Genomic DNA, 27,064 nt, shown 5'->3' with positions numbered 1-27,064 from the left:
TGGCTGTTTCGGGGCAGTGCTTTAGTGTTTTAGCGCACGCCGCGTCGTGTAAAACTGTGTAACGCACTGCTCCTCCTTTAATCGTACTTCAAACTTCTATGTAGATTCTGAAATACACAGTTTGTCAATTATCCTAGACCCATTTAAAATAATACGATTATTAAAACACAAAATGGTTCAGCTCTTGAGCTCTTGTATGTGTGTAGAATAGAACCAGAAGCAAAGGATCATTAGAATCACAGAATATTCCTCCCTGTTGGACTCTCAAAGCTAGATTTTCCCCCCATAGTCGTCAATTTACTTAGTTTCTCAAGCTCAGGGCACATCTCATTCTAATCTCTTTAAAAACAAGCACAATCTCTTGGAAAAGGAGGACGAGGAGGTTGAATCAGCAGTAGAAAGGAAGGCCACTCCAAAAAGAAAAACAACGCGTATCATATCTGTGTGTGTGGAAAAAAACTGTCCATCTTTAGCTCACATTTGCCTCCTGACTTTAAAAAGCTTCTTATATATTTGTTAAAGAAGATATGATGTTTTTAGTTATGGTATTTAGTGATGGATCTCAAATACTTAGTTCATTATTTTAGATTTTGTTCATTTTAAGATTCAATATCAATCTAAAACAAGCCCAACTCCAACCACAGTAAACCACGATCAACTCTTTGGATCGTTTCTATATAATACAGAATAAAAACTGCCTGTCTTTCTATATTGTAACTAGGGCTGCAACAAAAATGTTATTTGTATTTCGATAACCGTTTTACAGACCATTTATAACACAAACAGCAATATTTTCATCAATAATACACTTTATTTGTAATTATTTCAGCCTTTATTTGGTTAAAAATACATTTATAAATCTAAATGAACTCGTGTTTGACTAATCGACAACAAAACAAATCAAATCATTGTCAAAAACTGCTCTTGTAAGTCTCATTTTCTTACCTTTGCCCCCATTGTTTTCATTGGCGTTGCTTCCCAGAGACGAGGAGCTAAGGTTTGTGGGTAATCCCTTCACAGGAAGCTTGGATGCCGCGGCTGCAGGGGCGGAGCTCCGTGCGGATGGAGCCGGCTGCTGATTGGTCGATGTTTTGGAGGTAAATGAGGAGCGGTCTGCACTGAAGCGAGGTTTGGGGATTCCTGGACAAAAGACAAAAACAGTTCATTATTAGAAAGGAAAGCTTTATAAACTAAACTGCTTTGACCCGTCGTTAAATACTGCTGTAAAATCTAAATATTCAGAGCAGTAAAACAGTTTCATGCAATATAACGGCACCAGACTGAACTTTCTAAACTGCATTCACACGCACCACGTCATGGTTGGTGCACGTGCAAGAGAAGTGCTAATGAGCTGTGAGAAAATGATAATATATTTGAAATTGTTTGTCTTCAAAATTACATTCTGTTGTATTTTTAATTCTGATTGCAATATGGGGCAGCAACTAACAATGATTATGCTCATCTATTATTGTAGTCTAGTCCAGTGTTTCTCAAACTGTGGTCCTGTGTCCTGAGTCTTCTGGTGGTAAACCTCTTCAGTTCAAGTGTTTTCTACTACAAGTGTTTACAACTACTACAACCACTACAACCACTACAACTACTACAACTACTACAACTACTACAACCACTACAACTACTACAACTACTACAACTACTACAACCACTACAACCACTACAACTACTACAACTACTACAACTACTACAACCACTACAACTACTACAACTACTACAACTACTACAACTACTACAACCACTACAACTACTACAACCACTACAACTACTACAACTACTACAACTACTACAACCACTACAACCACTACAACTACTACAACTACTACAACTACTACAACCACTACAACTACTACAACTACTACAACTACTACAACTACTACAACCACTACGACTACTACAACTACTACAACTACTACAACCACTACAACTACTACAACTACTACAACCACTGCAACTACAACTACTACAACTACTACAACTACTACAACCACTACAACCACTACAACTACTACAACTACTACAACTACTACAACTACTACAACCACTACAACCACTACAACTACTACAGCCACTACAACCACTACAACCACTACAACCACTGCAACTACAACTACTACAACTACTACAACTACTACAACCACTACAACCACTACAACTACTACAACTACTACAACTACTACAACTACTACAACCACTACAACCACTACAACCACTACAACCACTGCAACTACAACTACTACAACCACTACAACCACTGCAACTACAACTACTACAACTACTACAACTACTACAACCACTACAACCACTGCAACTACAACTACTACAACTACTACAACTACTACAACTACTACAACCACTACAACCACTGCAACTACAACTACTACAACTACTACAACTACTACAACCACTGCAACTACAACTACTACAACTACTACAACTACTACAACCACTACAACCACTGCAACTACAACTACTACAACTACTACAACTACTACAACTACTACAACCACTACAACTACTACAACCACTACAACTACTACAACTACTACAACTACTACAACCACTACAACCACTACAACTACTACAACTACTACAACTACTACAACTACTACAACCACTACAACCACTACAACTACTACAACTACTACAACCACTACAACTACTACAACTACTACAACTACTACAACCACTGCAACTACAACTACTACAACTACTACAACTACTACAACCACTACAACCACTACAACTACTACAACTACTACAACTACTACAACTACTACAACCACTACAACCACTACAACTACTACAGCCACTACAACCACTACAACCACTACAACCACTGCAACTACAACTACTACAACTACTACAACTACTACAACCACTACAACCACTACAACTACTACAACTACTACAACTACTACAACTACTACAACCACTACAACCACTACAACCACTACAACCACTACAACCACTGCAACTACAACTACTACAACTACTACAACCACTACAACCACTGCAACTACAACTACTACAACCACTACAACTACTACAACCACTACAACCACTACAACCACTGCAACTACAACTACTACAACTACTACAACTACTACAACTACTACAACCACTACAACCACTACAACCACTACAACCACTGCAACTACAACTACTACAACTACTACAACCACTACAACCACTGCAACTACAACTACTACAACTACTACAACTACTACAACCACTACAACCACTGCAACTACAACTACTACAACTACTACAACTACTACAACTACTACAACCACTACAACCACTGCAACTACAACTACTACAACTACTACAACTACTACAACCACTGCAACTACAACTACTACAACTACTACAACTACTACAACCACTACAACCACTGCAACTACAACTACTACAACTACTACAACTACTACAACTACTACAACCACTACAACTACTACAACTACTACAACTACTACAACTACTTCAACTACTACAGCCACTACAACCACTGCAACTACAACCACTACAACCACTACAACTACTACAACTTCTACAACTACTACAACCACTACAACTACTACAACTACTACAACTACTACAACCACTACAACCACTGCAACTACAACTACTACAACTACTACAACTACTACAACCACTACAACCACTACAACTACTACAACTACTACAACCACTACAACTACTACAACCACTGCAACTACTACAACTACTACAACTACTACATGTCTGCTTCCTGCTTCCGAAGAGTGCACACGCTTTTTTGCTCGCTCCGCTTGCTATCGCTGCTTTCCTTATTTATTTTGCTTTTTAATCAGTTTTTGTCTTCCAAACATTTTTGCTTTAGACTTTTTCAAGTAAACCAAGGATTTTAAGAACATTTTTCCAGTTTTAACGACATATCTGACGCCAGCGACATGTCCGGGAGAAGAAATGAGAAAGACTGTGAACGCTGTCGGAAATATCAACAAGAAATTAATGAGCTGAAAACACGGATATTTGTTTTGGAATCTGAAAAAGTTCTTCACGATACCATTCCTGTGTCAACCGACGGTAAGAAGAGCACACTTTTTACAAGAAAAACTGCTACTTTCAACCTAAACCGCAGTGACTCTGTGTCGTTTCCAAAACTGTCTAAAAACCAGAAAGACCAGGCTGTTTCTTGGAACAAACTTGGAGCAAAGCCTAAACGATACAAAGATAACGTGAAGTCGCCTAAAATACAGCTCACCAACAGATTTTTACCACTTTCAGAGATGGAATTAAATGAAAAAAGGAAAGATGACGTGGCCAAAATACAGCAAGGAGGATCTGTGCCAGGAGCCAAGGTCACGTTAGTAGGGGACGGCGCGATAAGTCACGTGACGCATGAAAAGATAAACACACATTCTTTTCCAAGCGCCACTGTTTCTGAGATAACGTCACTCCTTCCAAATATTATGGCTAAGCATGGAGGAGCTAAACAGCTGATTGTGCACGTGGGTGCAGTGGACATGCGGCGGGAACAGACTGAAGTTTTGAAAAAAGACTTCTTGAAGTTATTCGACGTGCTTGATAAAATGGAAATCAAAACTTTCATAAGTGGACCTCTTCCAAACATCGACAGGAGGATAAACAAGTTTAGCCGGCTTCTTCAGCTGAACACATGGCTGTCCAAAGAGTGCTCCCCGAGAGGACTACACTACATTGAGAACTTCTATCTATTCTGGAAACGAGAGGACCTGTTTAAGAGAAATGGCCCCCACCTATGCAGAGGTGGAGTGAGGGTGCTGACAGAGAACCTGCTCCACGCTCTGAGGCATTGGACTGGGCCTGGACAGGGTCCTGAGCAGATAGTTAGAGAAGAGAGGAATGAGAGAAGAATTCCTGCTCCCTCAGCCAGAGACCGAGCCAATGTTTCAACATCAAAAGCACCACAACCTCAGCCTCCACCAAAGGATTCATCAGCAGCTGCTCCACCACCACCAGCAAAGGATTCAGCTCCAGCTGCTCCACATTCGCCTCCACCGCCTCCAGCAAAGGAACAATCTTCAAAGGCCTTGGACCCATCTGTGACAAGCCCAACAACATCCCTGTCATCACCCCTGCCTTCACACCAGCCCTGGGTTCCCCCTGCAACATCTACTCCCACTAAAGATTCATCATTCTCCTTCTCATCTCCACTCTCACCCATGGGCCTTCCCAGCCATTTTGAAAGTCTGATCAAATCAGGCATTAAGATGGCTCCACTCACGCCCAATATAGCAAGGGCTATGTCAATACTTACACCAACAAAAGCCCCACCACCCATCCCCCCTCGCCTCTCACCTGGTCCCAAACTCTCCTTGGCTACAAAAGCCCCACCACCCATCCAACCTCGCCTTTTACCTGGTATCTCCCATAGCTAGGATGCACTGGGTCTCAGCGTTGCCGGGACTTATTGTCACATTAAAAATCAAACCAACCCGGGGCCCTATGTAAAAAGAGCCCCCCCTAGTGCTATTTCTGTAGTCACATCATCACACAGATGGAAAAACAAAATTCTAGTCCGGCCCAATCTGAGAAATGTGATTCATATTCCCTGTGAAAAGATAAAGCCCAGTCCCACTGAAACTAGTCTGAAACTTGCTGTGCTAAATGTCAGATCCTTATGTAACAAATCTCTCTTAATTAATAATTTTATTTCTTCTTATAATCTTGATTTTATGTTTTTAACTGAAACATGGCTTGACAAAAACACAGGAAATGTAGTTCTGATAGAATCTGCTCCACCCAACTTTAAGTTTGAATCTGAAACACGAGAAAACAAAAAAGGGGGTGGAGTCTGTGCTGTCTTTAGAGATGAAATAATTACCCGCAGGTTGTCTTTTGGGGTGTTTTCATCATTTGAGTATGTATCCTTTAAAATGGAGCTAAAACGGTCTCCATCCATTCTCTTCATTGTTTTATACAAGCCTCCCCAGCACTGCCAAAGTTTTATTGATGATTTTACTGAGATGCTTTCAGTCATATGCACAGACTTTGAAGGTTTGGTCATTACAGGTGATTTCAACGTGCATGTTGATAATGTTTGTGACAGAAACGCTAAAGAGCTTGATGCTGTCCTTGAAACCTTCAGTCTTACTCAGCATGTGAGAGGCCCCACCCACAGCAAAGGACACACTCTAGATCTCATAATTACAAAGGGGGTAAATATTTCAAATGTTAATGTGATCGATGTTGCTCTGTCTGATCATTTCTGTGTCTTCTTTGACCTGTCTGTTTCTCCCCAACCTCCGGTTGGTCCTGCAGTTGTTCAGAGGAGACACATAAGTGATGGCACAGGTGCACTGTTTATGGAAATGATAACTTTGAAAATGTCTCATGTTCTAATGTAAATGATTTGTTGAACTCTGTTACATCTAGTGTTTTGAATGTTCTGGACACCATCGCCCCTATAAAGTCTAAAATGGTTAAAAATAAGCAGAAGGCGCCGTGGAGAAATGATGATTCGGTCAGGGCACAGAAAAGGGAGTGCTGCAGGGCCGAACGGAAATGGCGCAAGTCAAAGCTCCAGGTTCAAAAAGAGATTTACAAAGAAAAGCTGAACATGTACAACCTAATCTTATGTAGAACTAGGGAAAGATATTTTTCTGAAATAATTGGAAGCTGCAGTAACAACTTGCGTGTCCTGTTTGCCACAGTAAACAGATTAACAAACCCTCCAGCTCAGCTGCCGTTAGAACTCATTTCCACATCCAAGTGTAATGAGTTTGCATTATTCTTTAATGACAAAGTTCAGGGCATTAAAAATGCTATAAATCCCACAATGCAAAAAATTACCCTAAAACCACCAAGACACTTAGAGCTAACTCACTTTGCACCAGTAACTGACAAAACTGTCCATGAGATCATCACCAGTCTGAGTTCATCTACATGCTGCCTTGATGTGTTACCCACCAGATTTCTAAAGTCTGTGCTGAACAGTTTGTTAGCACCATTCACTCACATAGTTAACATGTCGTTTCAATCTGGAACATTCCCAATGTCTTTGAAAACTGCGGTCATAAAGCCTCTCCTAAAGAAGAGCAGTCTTGATGCCGCAGTACTGAGTCATTACCGGCCCATCTCTAATCTGCCATTTTGGGGCAAAGTCCTTGAAAAGGTTGTTTACCAACAGCTCACAGATTTCCTCTTAATAAACAACTCATTTGATGTTTTTCAGTCAGGTTTTAGACCTCATCACAGCACTGAGACTGCTCTTGTCAAGGTGACAAATGACATCCGGCTGAACACTGACACGGGCAAAGCCTCAGTCTTAATTCTGTTAGATCTGAGTGCTGCTTTTGACACTGTCGATCATGGGATCCTCTTACAGAGACTAGAGGACTGGGTGGGCATCACTGGCACTGCCCTAAACTGGTTAAGGTCCTATCTGGAAGACAGGAAGTACTTTGTTGAAATTGGTAGCTGTGTCTCAGACCACATGACCCTGACCTGTGGAGTGCCCCAAGGGTCAGTCCTGGGTCCCCTTCTGTTCAACCTCTACATGCTGCCGTTAGGTCAGTTGATACGCAGTGAAAATGTGTCCTATCACAATTATGCAGACGACACTCAGATCTATGTTTCACTATCGGCAGGTGACTATGGACCAGTGGATTCACTCTGTCACTGCATCCAACAGATCAGTGTGTGGATGCAAAACAACTTTCTCCAGCTGAACTCAGACAAGACTGAAATAATCGTTTTTGGCCCACAGAAACAAAGAGAAAGTGTTAGCGGTCACCTCCAGAGTCTCGCTCTAAAACCTACAAACCAAATTAGAAATCTGGGGGTAATAATGGACTCAGACTTGAACTTTAATAGCCACGTCAAATCAATAACATCAGCAGCTTTTTACCATCTAAAAAACATTGCCAAAATCAAAAATATAGTGTCAAAACCAGATTTAGAGAGACTTATCCACGCGTTTGTCTCCAGTAGATTAGACTACTGTAACGGCCTGCTCACTGGTCTCTCCAAACGAGCTGTAAAACAGCTGCAGTACATCCAGAACGCTGCTGCTCGGGTCCTGACCAGAACCAGGAAGTACCATCACATTAGTCCTGTTCTCAGGTCTCTGCACTGGCTCCTGTGGCTCAGAGAATAGACTTTAAAGCAGCTCTGCTTGTGTACAAGTCTCTCCATGGTCTAGCAGAGTCAGGACTAAACATGGACCGGCCTCCTGCTGGTGCCAGAGTCAGGACTAAACATGGACCGGCCTCTTGCTGGTGCCAGAGTCAGGACAAAACATGGGGAATCTGCGTTTCAGTTTTATGCAGCTAAAATCTGGAACAGTCTTCCTGAAGATGTGAGACAGGCTTCTACTCTGACAATGTTCAAATCTAAGCTAAAAACAGTTTTGTTTAGCTGCGCATATGACTGAAAGGATTTTTTCTTTGCACTCTTCTCTTTTGTTTGTGATTTTATTAGTTTAGAAAACAGTTGGATTGATAATTTTTAATTTAGTTAATTTTATTGTATTTCTGTTTCTGTAATTTCTTTGTGATTTGAATGCATTTCTCCTGCTGTGAAGCACTTTGAATTGCCTTGTGTATGAAATGTGCTCTACAAATAAACTTGCCTTGCCTTGCCTTACTACAACTACTACAACTACAACAACTACTACAACCACTACAACAACTACTACAACCACTACAACTACTACAACTACTACAACCACTACAACCACTACAACTACTACAACTACTACAACTACTACAACTACTACAACCACTACAACCACTACAACTACTACAACTACTACAACTACTACAACTACTACAACCACTACAACCACTGCAACTACTACAACTACTACAACTACTACAACCACTACAACTACTACAACTACTACAACTACTACAACCACTACAACCACTGCAACTACTACAACTACTACAACCACCACAACTACTACAACTACTACAACTACTACAACTACTACAACCACTACAACCACTGCAACTACTACAACTACTACAACTACTACAACCACTACAACCACTGCAACTACAACTACTACAACTACTACAACTACTACAACCACTGCAACTACAACTACTACAACTACTACAACTACTACAACCACTACAACCACTGCAACTACAACTACTACAACTACTACAACTACTACAACTACTACAACCACTACAACCACTACAACTACTACAACTACTACAACTACTACAACCACTACAACCACTACAACTACAACTACTACAACTACTACAACCACTACAACCACTGCAACTACAACTACTACAACTACTACAACCAGTACAACTACTACAACTACTACAACTACTACAACTACTACAACTACTACAACCACTACAACCACTGCAACTACAACTACTACAACTACTACAACCACTACAACCACTACAACTACTACAACTACTACAACTACTACAACCACTACAACCACTGCAACTACTACAACTACTACAACTACTACAACTACTACAACCACTACAACTACTACAACTACTACAACTACTACAACTACTACAACTACTACAACCACTACAACCACTGCAACTACAACTACTACAATTACTACAACCACTACAACCACTACAACTACTACAACTACTACAACCACTACAACTACTACAACTACTACAACTACTACAACTACTACAACTACTACAACTACTACAACCACTACAACCACTGCAACTACAACTACTACAACTACTACAACCACTACAACCACTACAACCACTACAACTACTACAACTACTACAACCACTACAACCACTACAACTACTACAACTACTACAACTACTACAACCACTACAACTACTAAAACTACTACAATTACTACAACTACTGCTACAATTACTACAACTACTGCAACTACTACAACTACTACAACTACTACAACTACTACAACTACTACAACCACTGCAACTACTACAACTACTACAACCACTACAACTACTACAACTACTACAACTACTACAACTACTACAACCAATACAACCACTGCAACTACTACAACCACTACAACTACTACAACTACTACAACCACTACAACCACTGCAACTACTACAACTACTACAACTACTACAACTACTACAACCGCTACAACCACTACAACTACTACAACTACTACAACTACTACAACCACTACAACCACTGCAACTACTACAACCACTACAACCACTACAACTACTACAACCACTACAACCACTGCAACTACTACAACTACTACAACTACTACAACCACTACAACCACTACAACCACTACAACTACTACAACTACTACAACCACTACAACTACTAAAACTACTACAATTACTACAACTACTGCAACTACTACAACTACTACAACTACTACAACTACTACAACTACTACAACCACTGCAACTACTACAACTACTACAACCACTACAACTACTACAACTACTACAACTACTACAACTACTACAACTACTACAACCACTACAACCACTGCAACTACTACAACCACTACAACTACTACAACTACTACAACCACTACAACCACTGCAACTACTACAACTACTACAACTACTACAACTACTACAACCACTACAACCACTGCAACTACTACAACTACTACAACCACTGCAACTACTACAACTACTACAACTACTACAACCACTACAACCACTGCAACTACAACTACTACAACTACTACAACTACTACAACTACTACAACCACTACAACCACTGCAACTACAACTACTACAACCACTACAACCACTACAACCACTACAACTACTACAACTACTACAACTACTACAACTACTACAACCACTACAACCACTACAACTACAACTACTACAACTACTACAACCACTACAACCACAACTACTACAACTACTACAACTACTACAACCACTACAACCACTGCAACTACAACTACTACAACTACTACAACCACTACAACCACTACAACTACTACAACTACTACAACCACTGCAACTACAACTACTACAACTACTACAACTACTACAACCACTACAACTACTACAACTACTACAACTACTACAACTACTACAACTACTACAACTACTACAACTACAACTACTACAACTACTACAACTACTACAGCCACTACAACTACTACAACTACTACAGCCACTACAACTACTACAACTACTACAACTACAACTACTACAACTACTACAACTACTACAACTACTACAACTACTACCATTAGGGATGTCCCGATCTGATCATGTGATCGGAAATGGTTTCAGACTTGATCTAAATCGATCGGATATAAATGTTACTCTCATTAGTTTGATCAGCTCTATACATTTCAAGCTTATTATTAGTCTCTCACCTCTGTATAACGCATGAATGGATCACAACATTTTACTGCCGTAAAGCCCACACTTTACGGCAGTAAACTTTGGAGGTGCCAAAGGGTTTGTGAGCGCTGGGAATGAGATGGACAGATTTAAATACCTATTTCCTCCTTTCACAGTTGGAAAATGCAGTACCTCTGATTTAACTTGTAAAACAAGTGAATCGGACATGCCGATTCTTCTCTTGGGGTTGTTAAACTTGACTCTTTGGTTCATTTGACAGCCAACACAAACAGAACTGTCCCTGAGGAAAGTCCTGTTACTGTAAAACCCAATGGAAAACCAGCACGTGCTTCCCACAATGCCATTAGCTGAGATTAGCGTTAGCTCACAGAAGACGCTCTGTTGTGGAGCAGACGCTGGACAGGAAACATCTGGCTCGGTTTGGACTCACATCTGGATCGGGTTACCTCTGAAACCCACGTGAGGTAAGACTGAGCGTGTCCACAGTCATGTTTCAACACCCAAACTCACCTTCCTCCACATTTAGACTTCTCCAGAGCTCATCTGTGCCACGCCTCTGTGTTTTTAAAGATGGTTTAATGCAAATAGAAAGTTATAAACATACTTCCATAATGTGTAATCTTATAGCCAAGGAACATTTCCAGTAACACAATAGGGCACATTTCATGTTTTTAGTGCATTAAAAACACTGCTGCAACTGGTAAATCCTACGTGTGACGTGGGAGCTGGTCGAATCACCATAAAGAGTAGTTAACCACCACATAAACAATGTGAACATTTATGAAAATGACCTGTTATTTATCATGTTTGAGACGTTTGTTTCATGTTTATCTTTGTTTAGCCTGCGGTTTAGCATTAGCCATATTGTTTACAGACGAGTTCATTCAGCAGTATCACTCTGAGGTCAGAAGTCGTAATGTTCTGTTGTCTGGAGCGCAGTTGAAGAATAAAGTAATGAAAGGAAGAGCCATAAGCAGGGCGACAATAGCCTGAGCACACTTCTAAAGCTGTGCATGAGACCAGCGACGTGCCCAGGGTTTGAATATGCTTAATCTTATCATCTATAATCATAGTCTGAGTTCCAACAGCACTGACATGTGAGACAGAACACATTTGTCCACAGTAAAACCTCAGACACGTTTGTATCAGGACACAATGGTTAAAGGGACTAGAAATTCTATCCTGTATGTGTTTTTTCCGGAAACTAATACTGTGTTCCGTCTCTAGTGTCAGAGTTCAGAGAATGATGTCACCAGTGCAGCAGAGGGACAGAGCTTCTTTTTCATTCATATAAAGTTCACATTTTGAGTTATTTTCCACAAGGAACGTCGAGACTGTTTAGTCACTATACTAACGTTTGAAAAATGATTGATAATGAGTATCTAGTTTAGTGTTTTAGTGTCTGTGTGCCATGTTTAACAAACACAATCCAGGCCAGGCTCTTATTTAGTGTCACTTGAGTTTCGCTAAAGACATATTTGAACTAATAATACAAAATATTTACAAAACGTTCATCAAATTTAGTACAATTTTGTGAAAGACAACTCACCAGAAGCTACTTTAACTTTTTGTGTTTTTAGATCCAAATAAAGTGATTAGAATACCGTGGTTAAAGGTTAAACGTGATTGGTCCTTGACTCAATTGATTTAAAGGACTTATTGATGTAATTATTCAGGTCAATGTCTTCTTTTAACACATTTAAAGAAAACTGCTTAAAACGTTTAACTAAAATGAGGTCATTTCCTTCAAAAGAGCAGATTTGATGATGTTTAGTGTGTTTCCTGCACAACACACAACACACAACACACACCACACAACACACACCACACACCACAGCACCACACACCACACACCACACACCACAGCACCACACAACACACACCACACACCACACACCACACACCACACACCACACAACACACACCACACACCACAGCACCACACACCACAGCACCACACACCACACACCACAGCACCACACACCACACACCACAGCACCACACACCACTGCACCACACACCACAGCACCACACACCACAGCACCACACACCACAGCACCACACAACACACACCACACACCACACAACACACACCACACACCACACACCACACACCACACACCACAGCACCACACACCACTGCACCACACACCACACACCACAGCACCACACACCACACACCACTGCACCACACACCACACAACACACACCACACACCACACACCACAGCACCACACACCACACACCACAGCACCACACACCACACACCACAGCACCACACACCACACAACACACACCACACACCACAGCACCACACACCACACACCACACACCACAGCACCACACACCACACACCACAGCACCACACACCACACACCACAGCACCACACACCACACACCACACACCACAGCACCACACAACACACACCACACACCACACACCACACAACACACAACACACACCACACACCACAGCACCACACACCACACACCACAGCACCACACACCACACACCACAGCACCACACACCACTGCACCACACACCACAGCACCACACACCACAGCACCACACACCACACACCACACACCACAGCACCACACAACACACACCACACACCACACAACACACACCACACACCACACACCACAGCACCACACACCACACACCACACACCACACACCACAGCACCACACACCACTGCACCACACACCACACACCACAGCACCACACACCACACACCACTGCACCACACACCACACAACACACACCACACACCACACACCACAGCACCACACACCACACACCACAGCACCACACACCACACACCACAGCACCACACACCACACACCACACAACACACACCACACACCACACACCACAGCACCACACACCACACACCACAGCACCACACACCACAGCACCACACACCACACACCACAGCACCACACACCACACACCACAGCACCACATACCACTGCACCACACAACACACACCACACACCACACACCACAGCACCACACGCCACACACCACAGCACCACAGCACAACACACCACAGCACCACACAACACACACCACAGCACCACACACCACACACCACAGCACCACACACCACACACCACAGCACCACACACCACACACCACAGCACCACACACCACACACCACAGCACCACACACCACACAACACACACCACACACCACACAACACACACCACAGCACCACACACCACAGCACCACACAACACACACCACAGCACCACACACCACACACCACAGCACCACACACCACACACCACACACCACACAACACACACCACAGCACCACAGCACCACACAACACACACCACAGCACCACAGCACCACACAACACACACCACAGCACACCACACAACACACACCACAGCACCACACAACACACACCACAGCACCACACACCACACACCACACACCACAGCACCACACACCACACACCACAGCACCACACACCACACAACACACAACACACACCACACACCACACAACACACAACACACACCACACAACACACAACACACAACACACACCACAGCACATGCTTCAAACTGTGAACTAGAGCAGCTCCTAAACGCTGACCAATGCAAACAGCAGAATGGACTTTGTGTGTTTCTTTGGTCAGAAGAAGAAGAGCGAGACATAAGAAGCTTTGTCCAGAACTATGTGACCTTTAACAGTGTGACCTTTAACTGTGTGACCTTTAACAGTGTGACCTTTAACAGTGTGACCTTTAACTGTGTGACCTTTAACTGTGTGACCTTTAACAGTGTGACATTTAACAGTGTGACCATTAACAGTGTGACCTTTAACTGTGTGACCTTTAACTGTGTGACCTTTAACAGTGTGACCTTTAACAGTGTGACCTTTAACTGTGTGACCTTTAACTGTGTGACCTTTAACAGTGTGACATTTAACAGTGTGACCATTAACAGTGTGACCTTTAACTGTGTGACCTTTAACTGTGTGACCATTAACTGTGTGACCATTAACTGTGTGACCTTTAACTGTGTGACCTTTAACAGTGTGACCTTTAACTGTGTGACCTTTAACAGTGTGACCTTTAACTGTGTGACCTTTAACTGTGTGACCTTTAACAGTGTGACCTTTAACTGTGTGACCTTTAACTGTGTGACCATTAACTGTGTGACCTTTAACAGTGTGACCTTTAACAGTGTGACCTTTAACTGTGTGACCTTTAACAGTGTGACCTTTAACTGTGTGACCTTTAACTGTGTGACCTTTAACAGTGTGACCTTTAACTGTGTGACCTTTAACTGTGTGACCTTTAACAGCGTGACCTTTAACTGTGTGACCTTTAACTATGTGACCTTTAACTGTGTGACCTTTAACAGTGTGACCTTTAACAGTGTGATCTTTAACTGTGTGACCTTTAACAGTGTGACCTTTAACAGTGTGACCTTTAGCAGTGTGACCTTTAACTGTGTGACCTTTAACTCTGTGACCTTTAACTGTGTGACCTTTAACAGTGTGACCTTTAACAGTGTGACCTTTAGCAGTGTGACCTTTAACTGTGTGACCTTTAACTCTGTGACCTTTAACAGTGTGACCTTTAACTGTGTGACATTTAACAATGTGACCTTTAACTGTGTGACCTTTAACTGTGTGACCTTTAACAGTGTGACCTTTAACTGTGTGACCTTTAACTGTGTGACCTTTAACAGCGTGACCTTTAACTGTGTGACCTTTAACTATGTGACCTTTAACTGTGTGACCTTTAACAGTGTGACCTTTAACAGTGTGATCTTTAACTGTGTGACCTTTAACAGTGTGACCTTTAACAGTGTGACCTTTAGCAGTGTGACCTTTAACTGTGTGACCTTTAACTCTGTGACCTTTAACTGTGTGACCTTTAACAGTGTGACCTTTAACAGTGTGACCTTTAGCAGTGTGACCTTTAACAGTGTGACCTTTAGCAGTGTGACCTTTAACTGTGTGACCTTTAACTCTGTGACCTTTAACAGTGTGACCTTTAACTGTGTGACATTTAACAGTGTGACCTTTAACTGTGTGACCTTTAACAGTGTGACCTTTAACAGTGTGACCTTTAGCAGTGTGACCTTTAACTGTGTGACCTTTAACTATGTGACCTTTAGCAATGTGACCTTTAACTGTGTGACCTTTAACTATGTGACCTTTAACAGTGTGACCTTTAACTGTGTGACCTTTAACAGTGTGACCTTTAACAGTGTGACCTTTAGCAGTGTGATCTTTAACAGTGTGACCTTTAGCAGTGTGACCTTTAACTCTGCGACCTTTAACAGTGTGACCTTTAACAGTGTGACCTTTAGCAGTGTGATCTTTAACAGTGTGACCTTTAGCAGTGTGACCTTTAACTGTGTGACCTTTAACTCTGTGACCTTTAACAGTGTGACCTTTAACTGTGTGACATTTAACAGTGTGACCTTTAACAGTGTGACCCTTAACAGTGTGACCTTTAGCAGTGTGACCTTTAACTGTGTGACCTTTAACTATGTGACCTTTAGCAGTGTGACCTTTAACTGTGTGACCTTTAACTATGTGACCTTTAGCAGTGTGACCTTTAACTGTGTGACCTTTAACTGTGTGACCTTTAACAGTGTGACCTTTAACAGTGTGACCTTTAGCAGTGTGATCTTTAACAGTGTGACCTTTAGCAGTGTGACCTTTAACTGTGTGACCTTTAACTCTGTGACCTTTAACAGTGTGACCTTTAACTGTGTGACATTTAACAGTGTGACCTTTAACAGTGTGACCCTTAACAGTGTGACCTTTAGCAGTGTGACCTTTAACTGTGTGACCTTTAACTATGTGACCTTTAGCAGTGTGACCTTTAACTGTGTGACCTTTAACTATGTGACCTTTAACAGTGTGACCTTTAACTATGTGACCTTTAGCAGTGTGACCTTTAACTGTGTGACCTTTAACTGTGTGACCTTTAACAGCGCATCAGCTGATTTATGAAGAACAACAAACAGAATCTGACCAATGCAAAAGACACAGAAACATCTATATTTGAAGAAACTGCTGATGATCGCACTCTTAAGCAGCTCTGGAGAGATCCAGCAGCAGAGCATCCTCTGCATCCCCTCCTGCTGGTGCCAGAGTCAGGACTAAACGTGGACCGGCCTCCTGCTGGTGCGAGAGTCAGGACTAAACATGGACCGGCCTCCTGCTGGTGCCAACATGGACCGGCCTCCTGCTGGTGCCAGAGTCAGGACTAAACATGGAGCGGCCTCCTGCTGGTGCCAGAGTCAGGACTAAACGTGGACCGGCCTCCTGCTGGTGCGAGAGTCAGGACTAAACATGGACCGGCCTCCTGCTGGTGCCAACATGGACCGGCCTCCTGCTGGTGCCAGAGTCAGGACTAAACATGGACCGGCCTCCTGCTGGTGCCAGAGACAGGACTAAACATGGACCGGCCTCCTGCTGGTGCCAGAGTCAGGACTAAACATGGATCAGCCTCCTGCTGGTGCCAGAGTCAGGACTAAACATGGACCGGCCTCCTGCTGGTGCCAGAGTCAGGACTAAACATGGACCGGCCTCCTGCTGGTGCCAGAGTCAGGACTAAACATGGACCGGCCTCCTGCTGGTGCCAGAGTCAGGACTAAACATGGACCGGCCTCCTGCTGGTGCCAGAGTCAGGACTAAACATGGACCGGCCTCCTGCTGGTGCCAGAGTCAGGACTAAACATGGACCGGCCTCCTGCTGGTGCCAGAGTCAGGACTAAACATGGACCGGCCTCCTGCTGGTGCCAGAGTCAGGACTAAACATGGACCGGCCTCCTGCTGGTGCCCAGAGTCAGGACTAAACATGGACCGGCCTCCTGCTGGTGCCAGAGTCAGGACTAAACATGGACCGGCCTCCTGCTGGTGCCAGAGTCAGGACTAAACATGGACCGGCCTCCTGCTGGTGCCAGAGTCAGGACTAAACATGGACCGGCCTCCTGCTGGTGCCAGAGTCAGGACTAAACATGGACCGGCCTCCTGCTGGTGCCAGAGTCAGGACTAAACATGGACCGGCCTCCTGTTGGTGCCAGAGTCAGGACTAAACATGGACCGGCCTCCTGCTGGTGCCAGAGTCAGGACTAAACATGGACCGGCCTCCTGCTGGTGCCAGAGTCAGGACTAAACATGGACCGGCCTCCTGCTGGTGCCAGAGTCAGGACTAAACATGGACCGGCCTCCTGCTGGTGCCAGAGTCAGGACTAAACATGGACCGGCCTCCTGCTGGTGCCAGAGTCAGGACTAAACATGGACCGGCCTCCTACTGGTGCCAGAGTCAGGACTAAACATGGACCGGCCTCCTGCTGGTGCCAGAGTCAGGACTAAACATGGACCGGCCTCCTGCTGGTGCCAGAGTCAGGACTAAACATGGACCTGCCTCCTGCTGGTGCCAGAGTCAGGACTAAACATGGACCGACCTCCTGCTGGTGCCAGAGTCAGGACTAAACATGGACCGGCCTCCTGCTGGTGTCAGAGTCAGGACTAAACATGGACCGGTCTCCTGCTGGTGCCAGAGTCAGGACTTAACATGGGCCGGCCTCCTGCTGGTGCCAGAGTCAGGACTAAACATGGACCGGCCTCCTGCTGGTGCCAGAGTCAGGACTAAACATGGACCGGCCTCCTGCTGGTGCCAGAGTCAGGACTAAACATGGACCGGCCTCCTGCTGGTGCCAGAGTCAGGACTAAACATGGAGCGGCCTCCTGCTGGTGCCAGAGTCAGGACTAAACATGGGCCGGCCTCCTGCTGGTGCCAGAGTCAGGACTAAACATGGACCGGCCTCCTGCTGGTGCCAGAGTCAGGACTAAACATGGAGCGGCCTCCTGCTGGTGCCAGAGTCAGGACTAAACATGGGCCGGCCTCCTGCTGGTGCCAGAGTCAGGACTAAACATGGACCGGCCTCCTGCTGGTGCCAGAGTCAGGACTAAACATGGACCGACCTCCTGCTGGTGCCAGAGTCAGGACTAAACATGGACCGGCCTCCTGCTGGTGCCAGAGTCAGGACTAAACATGGACCGGCCTCCTGCTGGTGTCCAGAGTCAGGACTAAACATGGACCGGCCTCCTGCTGGTGCCAGAGTCAGGACTAAACATGGACCGGCCTCCTGCTGGTGCCAGAGTCAGGACTAAACATGGAGCGGCCTCCTGCTGGTGCCAGAGTCAGGACTAAACGTGGACCGGCCTCCTGCTGGTGCGAGAGTCAGGACTAAACATGGACCGGCCTCCTGCTGGTGCCAACATGGACCGGCCTCCTGCTGGTGCCAGAGTCAGGACTAAACATGGAGCGGCCTCCTGCTGGTGCCAGAGTCAGGACTAAACGTGGACCGGCCTCCTGCTGGTGCGAGAGTCAGGACTAAACATGGACCGGCCTCCTGCTGGTGCCAACATGGACCGGCCTCCTGCTGGTGCCAGAGTCAGGACTAAACATGGACCGGCCTCCTGCTGGTGCCAGAGACAGGACTAAACATGGACCGGCCTCCTGCTGGTGCCAGAGTCAGGACTAAACATGGATCAGCCTCCTGCTGGTGCCAGAGTCAGGACTAAACATGGACCGGCCTCCTGCTGGTGCCAGAGTCAGGACTAAACATGGACCGGCCTCCTGCTGGTGCCAGAGTCAGGACTAAACATGGACCGGCCTCCTGCTGGTGCCAGAGTCAGGACTAAACATGGACCGGCCTCCTGCTGGTGCCAGAGTCAGGACTAAACATGGACCGGCCTCCTGCTGGTGCCAGAGTCAGGACTAAACATGGACCGGCCTCCTGCTGGTGCCAGAGTCAGGACTAAACATGGACCGGCCTCCTGCTGGTGCCAGAGTCAGGACTAAACATGGACCGGCCTCCTGCTGGTGCCAGAGTCAGGACTAAACATGGAGCGGCCTCCTGCTGGTGCCAGAGTCAGGACTAAACATGGGCCGGCCTCCTGCTGGTGCCAGAGTCAGGACTAAACATGGACCGGCCTCCTGCTGGTGTCCAGAGTCAGGACTAAACATGGACCGGCCTCCTGCTGGTGCCAGAGTCAGGACTAAACATGGACCGGCCTCCTGCTTGTGCCAGAGTCAGGACTAAACATGGACCGGCCTCCTGCTGGTGCCAGAGTCAGGACTAAACATGGACCGGCCTCCTGCTGGTGCCAGAGTCAGGACTAAACATGGAGCGGCCTCCTGCTGGTGCCAGAGTCAGGACTAAACATGGGCCGGCCTCCTGCTGGTGCCAGAGTCAGGACTAAACATGGGCCGGCCTCCTGCTGGTGCCAGAGTCAGGACTAAACATGGACCGGCCTCCTGCTGGTGTCCAGAGTCAGGACTAAACATGGACCGGCCTCCTGCTGGTGCCAGAGTCAGGACTAAACATGGACCGGCCTCCTGCTGGTGCCAGAGTCAGGACTAAACATGGACCGGCCTCCTGCTGGTGCCAGAGTCAGGACTAAACATGGACCGGCCTCCTGCTGGTGCCAGAGTCAGGACTAAACATGGACCGGCCTCCTGCTGGTGCCTAGAGTCAGGACTAAACATGGACCGGCCTCCTGCTGGTGCCAGAGTCAGGACTAAACATGGACCGGCCTCCTGCTGGTGCCTAGAGTCAGGACTAAACATGGACCGGCCTCCTGCTGGTGCCAGAGTCAGGACTAAACATGGACCGGCCTCCTGCTGGTGCCAGAGTCAGGACTAAACATGGACCGGCCTCCTGCTGGTGCCTAGAGTCAGGACTAAACATGGACCGGCCTCCTGCTGGTGCCAGAGTCAGGACTAAACATGGACCGGCCTCCTGCTGGTGCCTAGAGTCAGGACTAAACATGGACCGGCCTCCTGCTGGTGCCAGAGTCAGGACTAAACATGGACCGGCCTCCTGCTGGTGCCAGAGTCAGGACTAAACATGGACCGGCCTCCTGCTGGTGCCAGAGTCAGGACTAAACATGGACCGGCCTCCTGCTGGTGCCAGAGTCAGGACTAAACATGGACCGGCCTCCTGCTGGTGCCTAGAGTCAGGACTAAACATGGACCGGCCTCCTGCTGGTGCCTAGAGTCAGGACTAAACATGGACCGGCCTCCTGCTGGTGCCAGAGTCAGGACTAAACATGGACCGGCCTCCTGCTGGTGCCTAGAGTCAGGACTAAACATGGACCGGCCTCCTGCTGGTGCCAGAGTCAGGACTAAACATGGACCGGCCTCCTGCTGGTGCCAGAGTCAGGACTAAACATGGACCGGCCTCCTGCTGGTGCCTAGAGTCAGGACTAAACATGGACCGGCCTCCTGCTGGTGCCAGAGTCAGGACTAAACATGGACCGGCCTCCTGCTGGTGCCTAGAGTCAGGACTAAACATGGACCGGCCTCCTGCTGGTGCCAGAGTCAGGACTAAACATGGACCGGCCTCCTGCTGGTGCCAGAGTCAGGACTAAACATGGACCGGCCTCCTGCTGGTGCCAGAGTCAGGACTAAACATGGACCGGCCTCCTGCTGGTGCCAGAGTCAGGACTAAACATGGACCGGCCTCCTGCTGGTGCCTAGAGTCAGGACTAAACATGGACCGGCCTCCTGCTGGTGCCAGAGTCAGGACTAAACATGGACCGGCCTCCTGCTGGTGCCAGAGTCAGGACTAAACATGGACCGGCCTCCTGCTGGTGCCAGAGTCAGGACTAAACATGGACCGGCCTCCTGCTGGTGCCAGAGTCAGGACTAAACATGGACCGGCCTCCTGCTGGTGCCAGAGTCAGGACTAAACATGGACCGGCCTCCTGCTGGTGTCCAGAGTCAGGACTAAACATGGACCGGCCTCCTGCTGGTGCCAGAGTCAGGACTAAACATGGACCGGCCTCCTGCTGGTGCCAGAGTCAGGACTAAACATGGACCGGCCTCCTGCTGGTGCCAGAGTCAGGACTAAACATGGACCGGCCTCCTGCTGGTGCCAGAGTCAGGACTAAACATGGACCGGCCTCCTGCTGGTGCCTAGAGTCAGGACTAAACATGGACCGGCCTCCTGCTGGTGCCAGAGTCAGGACTAAACATGGACCGGCCTCCTGCTGGTGCCTAGAGTCAGGACTAAACATGGACCGGCCTCCTGCTGGTGCCAGAGTCAGGACTAAACATGGACCGGCCTCCTGCTGGTGCCAGAGTCAGGACTAAACATGGACCGGCCTCCTGCTGGTGCCTAGAGTCAGGACTAAACATGGACCGGCCTCCTGCTGGTGCCAGAGTCAGGACTAAACATGGACCGGCCTCCTGCTGGTGCCAGAGTCAGGACTAAACATGGACCGGCCTCCTGCTGGTGCCAGAGTCAGGACTAAACATGGACCGGCCTCCTGCTTGTGCCAGAGTCAGGACTAAACATGAGTTAGAAACAGTCCTGTTTACTTGTGCAGCTGACTGAAGGGATTTATCTGCACTCTTGTCTTAAAGTCTCGTAAAGTTACAATTACATTACAATATTATTACAATCTCTTTTATGTTTTTATTTCTTTGTCTGTGATTGTAACGCATCATTTCCTGTTGTGTGAAGTACTGCGAGTTACTTTGTGTACGAACTGTGCTCTACAAATAAACTCTTCCCCTACTTCGCCTCCTTCCCCTCCTTCGCCTCCTTCCCCTCCTTCGCCTCCTTCCCCTCCTTCGCCTCCTTCCCCTCCTTCGCCTCCTTCCCCTCCTTCGCCTCCTTCCCCTCCTTCGCCTCCTTCCCCTACTTCGCCTCCTTCCCCTCCTTCGCCTCCTTCCCCTACTTCGCCTCCTTGCCCTACTTTGCCTCCTTCCCCTACTTCGCCTCCTTCCCCTACTTCGCCTCCTTCCCCTACTTCGCCTCCTTCCCCTACTTTGCCTCCTTCCCCTCTTTCCCCTACTTTGCCTCCTTCCCCTCCTTCCCCTACTTCGCCTCCTTGCCCTCCTTTGCCTCCTTCCCCTCCTTCCCCTCCTTTCTTTCCCTCCTTTGACTCCTTCCCCTCTGTCGCCTCCTTGCCCTCCTTTGCCTCCTTCCCCTCCTTTGCCTCCTTCCCCTCCTTTGCCTCCTTCCCCTCCGTCGCCTCCTTCCCCTCCGTCGCCTCCTTCCTCTCCGTCGCCTCCTTCCTCTCCTTCGCCTCCTTGCCCTCCTTTGCCTCCTTCCCCTCCTTTGCCTCCTTCCCCTCCTTTGCCTCCTTCCCCTCCGTCGCCTCCTTCCCCTCCGTCACCTCCTTTGCCTCCACCTGTCACTCACTTTAACCTGCTCCGGCCACACTTCCTGGTCCCGCCCCCCAGTTCAGACCGTGTGATGATAATGACACAGTTCTGTTGCTTCGGCTCGACTCAGGAGTGAATTACAGGGTCAGACTCAGACAGAAGCAGGGCCAAAACAATGTCACAACTATCACGTCTTGAAAGATAAACGTGGACCTTTTCAAAGCCAAATTCAGTGATTTTAATCTCATTTGTGTCACTTTAATGTAAGCGTGAGCAACATTGACAAAAATGAAAACCACAATAGTTTTTGCTCCCACCTCTAACTTTTGTCTTTACTTTCAGGCTTCAGATGGTTGATTTCAAACAGCTCTAAAATGTCTTCACGAGATGAGCACCTTTGGTCTCTTCATGGTTTTTAACGACGATTACATGGTATTTTCATGAGAAATAACCAAATGTACAAATGTTGAACCTGATCATTTCTACCAGTGACTGAACGTGAGAGAAAAAATCTGCATTTACAAATATATTGTGTTGAATGTTGTAAAGTCGCCTGTAACTCAAGCAATAAAACTTCTCACTTACTGTGCATTCATTTGCCTTTGTGAACTTCTCTTCTGGAAAGTTTAACAAAGTTCCACCAAAAGATGTTTCAAGTTCAATTTCCTTTTGGTGCAGAAGAATAATATGAAGAAAATGAACGGAATTCTTTGCGGAGGGAAAACAATATAGAAGTAAGAAGTGTAAACGCAACTCAAAGTAAACTAGCGCTTTCTCCACGAACTACCAGTAAAAAGTCAAGCGTGTGATTATATATTTCTAACACTCCAGCTCGCTTTATTTACTCCGCTGCAGCTGAAGAGTGGAAAACATATCCTCACATCTCTTACGCAACACTTTCAAACAAACACACGCAGCTGTAGCATCTTCGCAGCACATGCCGGTCTCTCGCTGCTCGTCTGTGAAATCCTTCCACACGCACACGCGCAGGAATGTACCAGGCATTTAAGTCGCTCCGGCAGCGCGTGTGCGTCTGCTGCAGAGAGTTCACATGAAAACACACACTATGAGGACTGAGGGCTGCGCATTTTCATCCAGACTGAGAGTCGCTAACCCTACAAATCAGTGGCGTACGGTCAGGGCAATCAAGGCAGGCAGTGATTGGCCAATCAAATCTAAAAAAAATGCGTGTCACAACTATATATGAATTGTTCTAAAATATATCTAATGAGCCTGTTTTCCCCTCACTTCTGCTGCTGAAGCTTCCCTGAACTCACGGTCCTTTAGTGACCTCTACAGGCCGCTGGACAGTACTGCAGGAAGCATGATTCTTCTTCTCCTGCAGCTGCTCAGCCTGTGACTGTGTTCAGAGCCCGTTCATGCTCCGCTCTCTAACATGAGCTTGTAGAACCAGAGCGGACAGCAACTTCTTTCAGAGTTCTGCACATGTGCTCTGAACACAGCCTCAAACACATGGATCTGAGCTCAAACCAGGCGGAATAAACAGGTTCTGCCCCAGAGTTTGCTATTTTTCTAGTGTGATGTCATCAATTGCAAACAGGAAGTGACATTATGAAAAAACCTAATGGAATTAGCTAGTCTGGGAGAACATATTCATATTTTCTTTAGCAAAATTCAAAACAACATTTTCTTAACTGGATTTTATTTCTTACTGTAGGTACACTTTTTGTTATTGGAGTATTATTTGACCAGGTGTAGCTGTACTTTTACTCAAGTCATGAACCTCTATGAACGACTACTTTTTAAAGAAGGATTCAGGCTTACTTACTACTTAAAGGCACTGTACCTGATTGTTTACTGTCTTCATAATGTGAAAAAAAGAAGTTCCCGCGGCCCACATGTTTCACACACTTAACTAATGCCATCAGGGTAAAGCTAACAACAACTAGCATGCTAACAGCGCACTTCCTGCTTCGCGGCGAACAAAGTGCTGTATAATTAGATGCAGAATAAATGCTTTTACATGTGCGCTGGGGCAAAACAGATTTGACTTTATTACAAGCAGCAAAAACTGAAGCAGGTCCTTTAATGAATACGGTAAGACAAACCCTCAGCATGCCATTACTCATCCTGAATCATTCTTAATCAACTGTTCATTCTTTATTAAGGCTGTAAGAGTGTATGTAATGTGTGTACGGTAGGTTTTATAAAGTGTTACAGACAGTTTAGTGCACAGATAAATAAGTTTGCATGTTGAAAGATTGACAGGAGGAATTCTGCACTGACATAATGAGTAGTTGTGAAAGACATTCAAAAAGCACAGAGTTTACTGGTATTTATATGCGCTGCAACAAAAGCATGTGTTTACAATGTTCAAGTTAGAATATTTTCACCAGGCTAAAATACATGACAATGAAAGCTGCAAAGACTGGAATAATCGCCAACTAAAATAATACTAAAATAATCATTCATTATGTGAAGAATAGACCGACTTTAAGACTTGAAATGAGCTGAAAACAGGTTTTATCCTAGACAGAACCGACATTAAACAAGAGTGTTTATAATATGCACATTTTGCGATCATTAATGATGAATAATCATAAGTACTAGTAAAAGCTAATACACCTAAATGTGTCAGTTTTTAGCTTTAACACATGTTTTTGCTTTGTTTTAATATTTCAAAGCCACATTAGATATAAGTGTACTTGGACTAATCCAAAACATAATAATTAGAGACATATAACATATAATCATTTGTTGCTGGTTATTATGTCTAGCTCTCTGGTTTTCAAAGATTTTGCACAAAGTTCATTGCAAAAAGTGATTATCTGCCAAGGAAAATATGTTTTCATGCCACAACGATGTTAGTTGCTGTGTTTTCTGTGTTCATGTGAAAAATATACTTAAATCCAGATCAAAGGCGTGAACACTTTGTTGTGTTTTTGCACGTTGTTTGCCAATGTAAACTGCACTGTGTGTGCAACAGACTTTTATATACATTTAGAACAAGTGGGTGTAATCCCTCCTTCATCCAGGAGTGTTCCATTGTTTAAAGAGTTTCACTTGTATCATCTGGACACTGCCTTTCTAAAAACAGTCTTATATTTTTAACCAAAAAGAAGATTGACATATGGTGACTGGCGGTTAAAAGATAAAGAGTATTATGAAAAAAATAAAGAATTGATGAAAATGTGCCATTGTTTATGCTTTTTTTTGACATTTTGACTTGTCTTCGTATGTGTTTTAGTGACTGTATAGTTCTTATAACTATAACTCTTACCAAAATACAACTCTGATTCTTGTTAGAGTCGACTTGCAGTGTACAATTGTGAAGTAACGCTCTTAACTTTGCATTTCTTTCCACTCCGCTGATGTAAAATGATGGCTTTGCTTGACTGACAGGAGGAATGCCGCACTGACAAAATGACTAGCTGTGACAGATTAGCACGCTGGCTTTTAAATGTGGAACTCACCCGGACTCGGTCTCTGCTTTGTCGGAGATCCAGACACGTGGGGGGAGTTCTGTCCGGCTTGCCCCAGCGACGGGCCATCGTTCTGGGCTTGCCTCGGCCCGGGGCTCCCTTGTTGTCCCG

The 27,064-nt window shown here is 45.5% G+C and overlaps 1 protein-coding gene across 1 annotated transcript in view; it reads right to left on the bottom strand.

Annotated features, from left to right (window-relative positions):
• Positions 1 to 27,064, bottom strand: part of LOC140377274 (uncharacterized) — a 94,498-nt gene that overhangs the window by 67,209 nt on the left and 225 nt on the right. Inside the window, exons 1-2 of the mRNA XM_072462620.1 lie at positions 26,945 to 27,064; positions 946 to 1,140 (exon numbers count right to left, since the gene is read on the bottom strand). The exon at positions 26,945 to 27,064 is cut by the window's right edge and continues 225 nt beyond it. Coding sequence (XP_072318721.1) covers positions 946 to 1,140; positions 26,945 to 27,064 — 315 coding nt within the window. The remainder of the gene's footprint in view (positions 1 to 945; positions 1,141 to 26,944) is intronic.

Source organism: Eucyclogobius newberryi, unplaced genomic scaffold (genome assembly GCF_026437365.1).
Source record: "Eucyclogobius newberryi isolate DKJ021-1_F unplaced genomic scaffold, fEucNew1.0.hap1 SCAF_4, whole genome shotgun sequence".
Classification (NCBI taxonomy): domain Eukaryota; kingdom Metazoa; phylum Chordata; class Actinopteri; order Gobiiformes; family Gobiidae; genus Eucyclogobius; species Eucyclogobius newberryi.
Note: the sequence above shows the minus strand (reverse complement) of the source record. Positions and strands in the feature narration are given on the sequence as shown.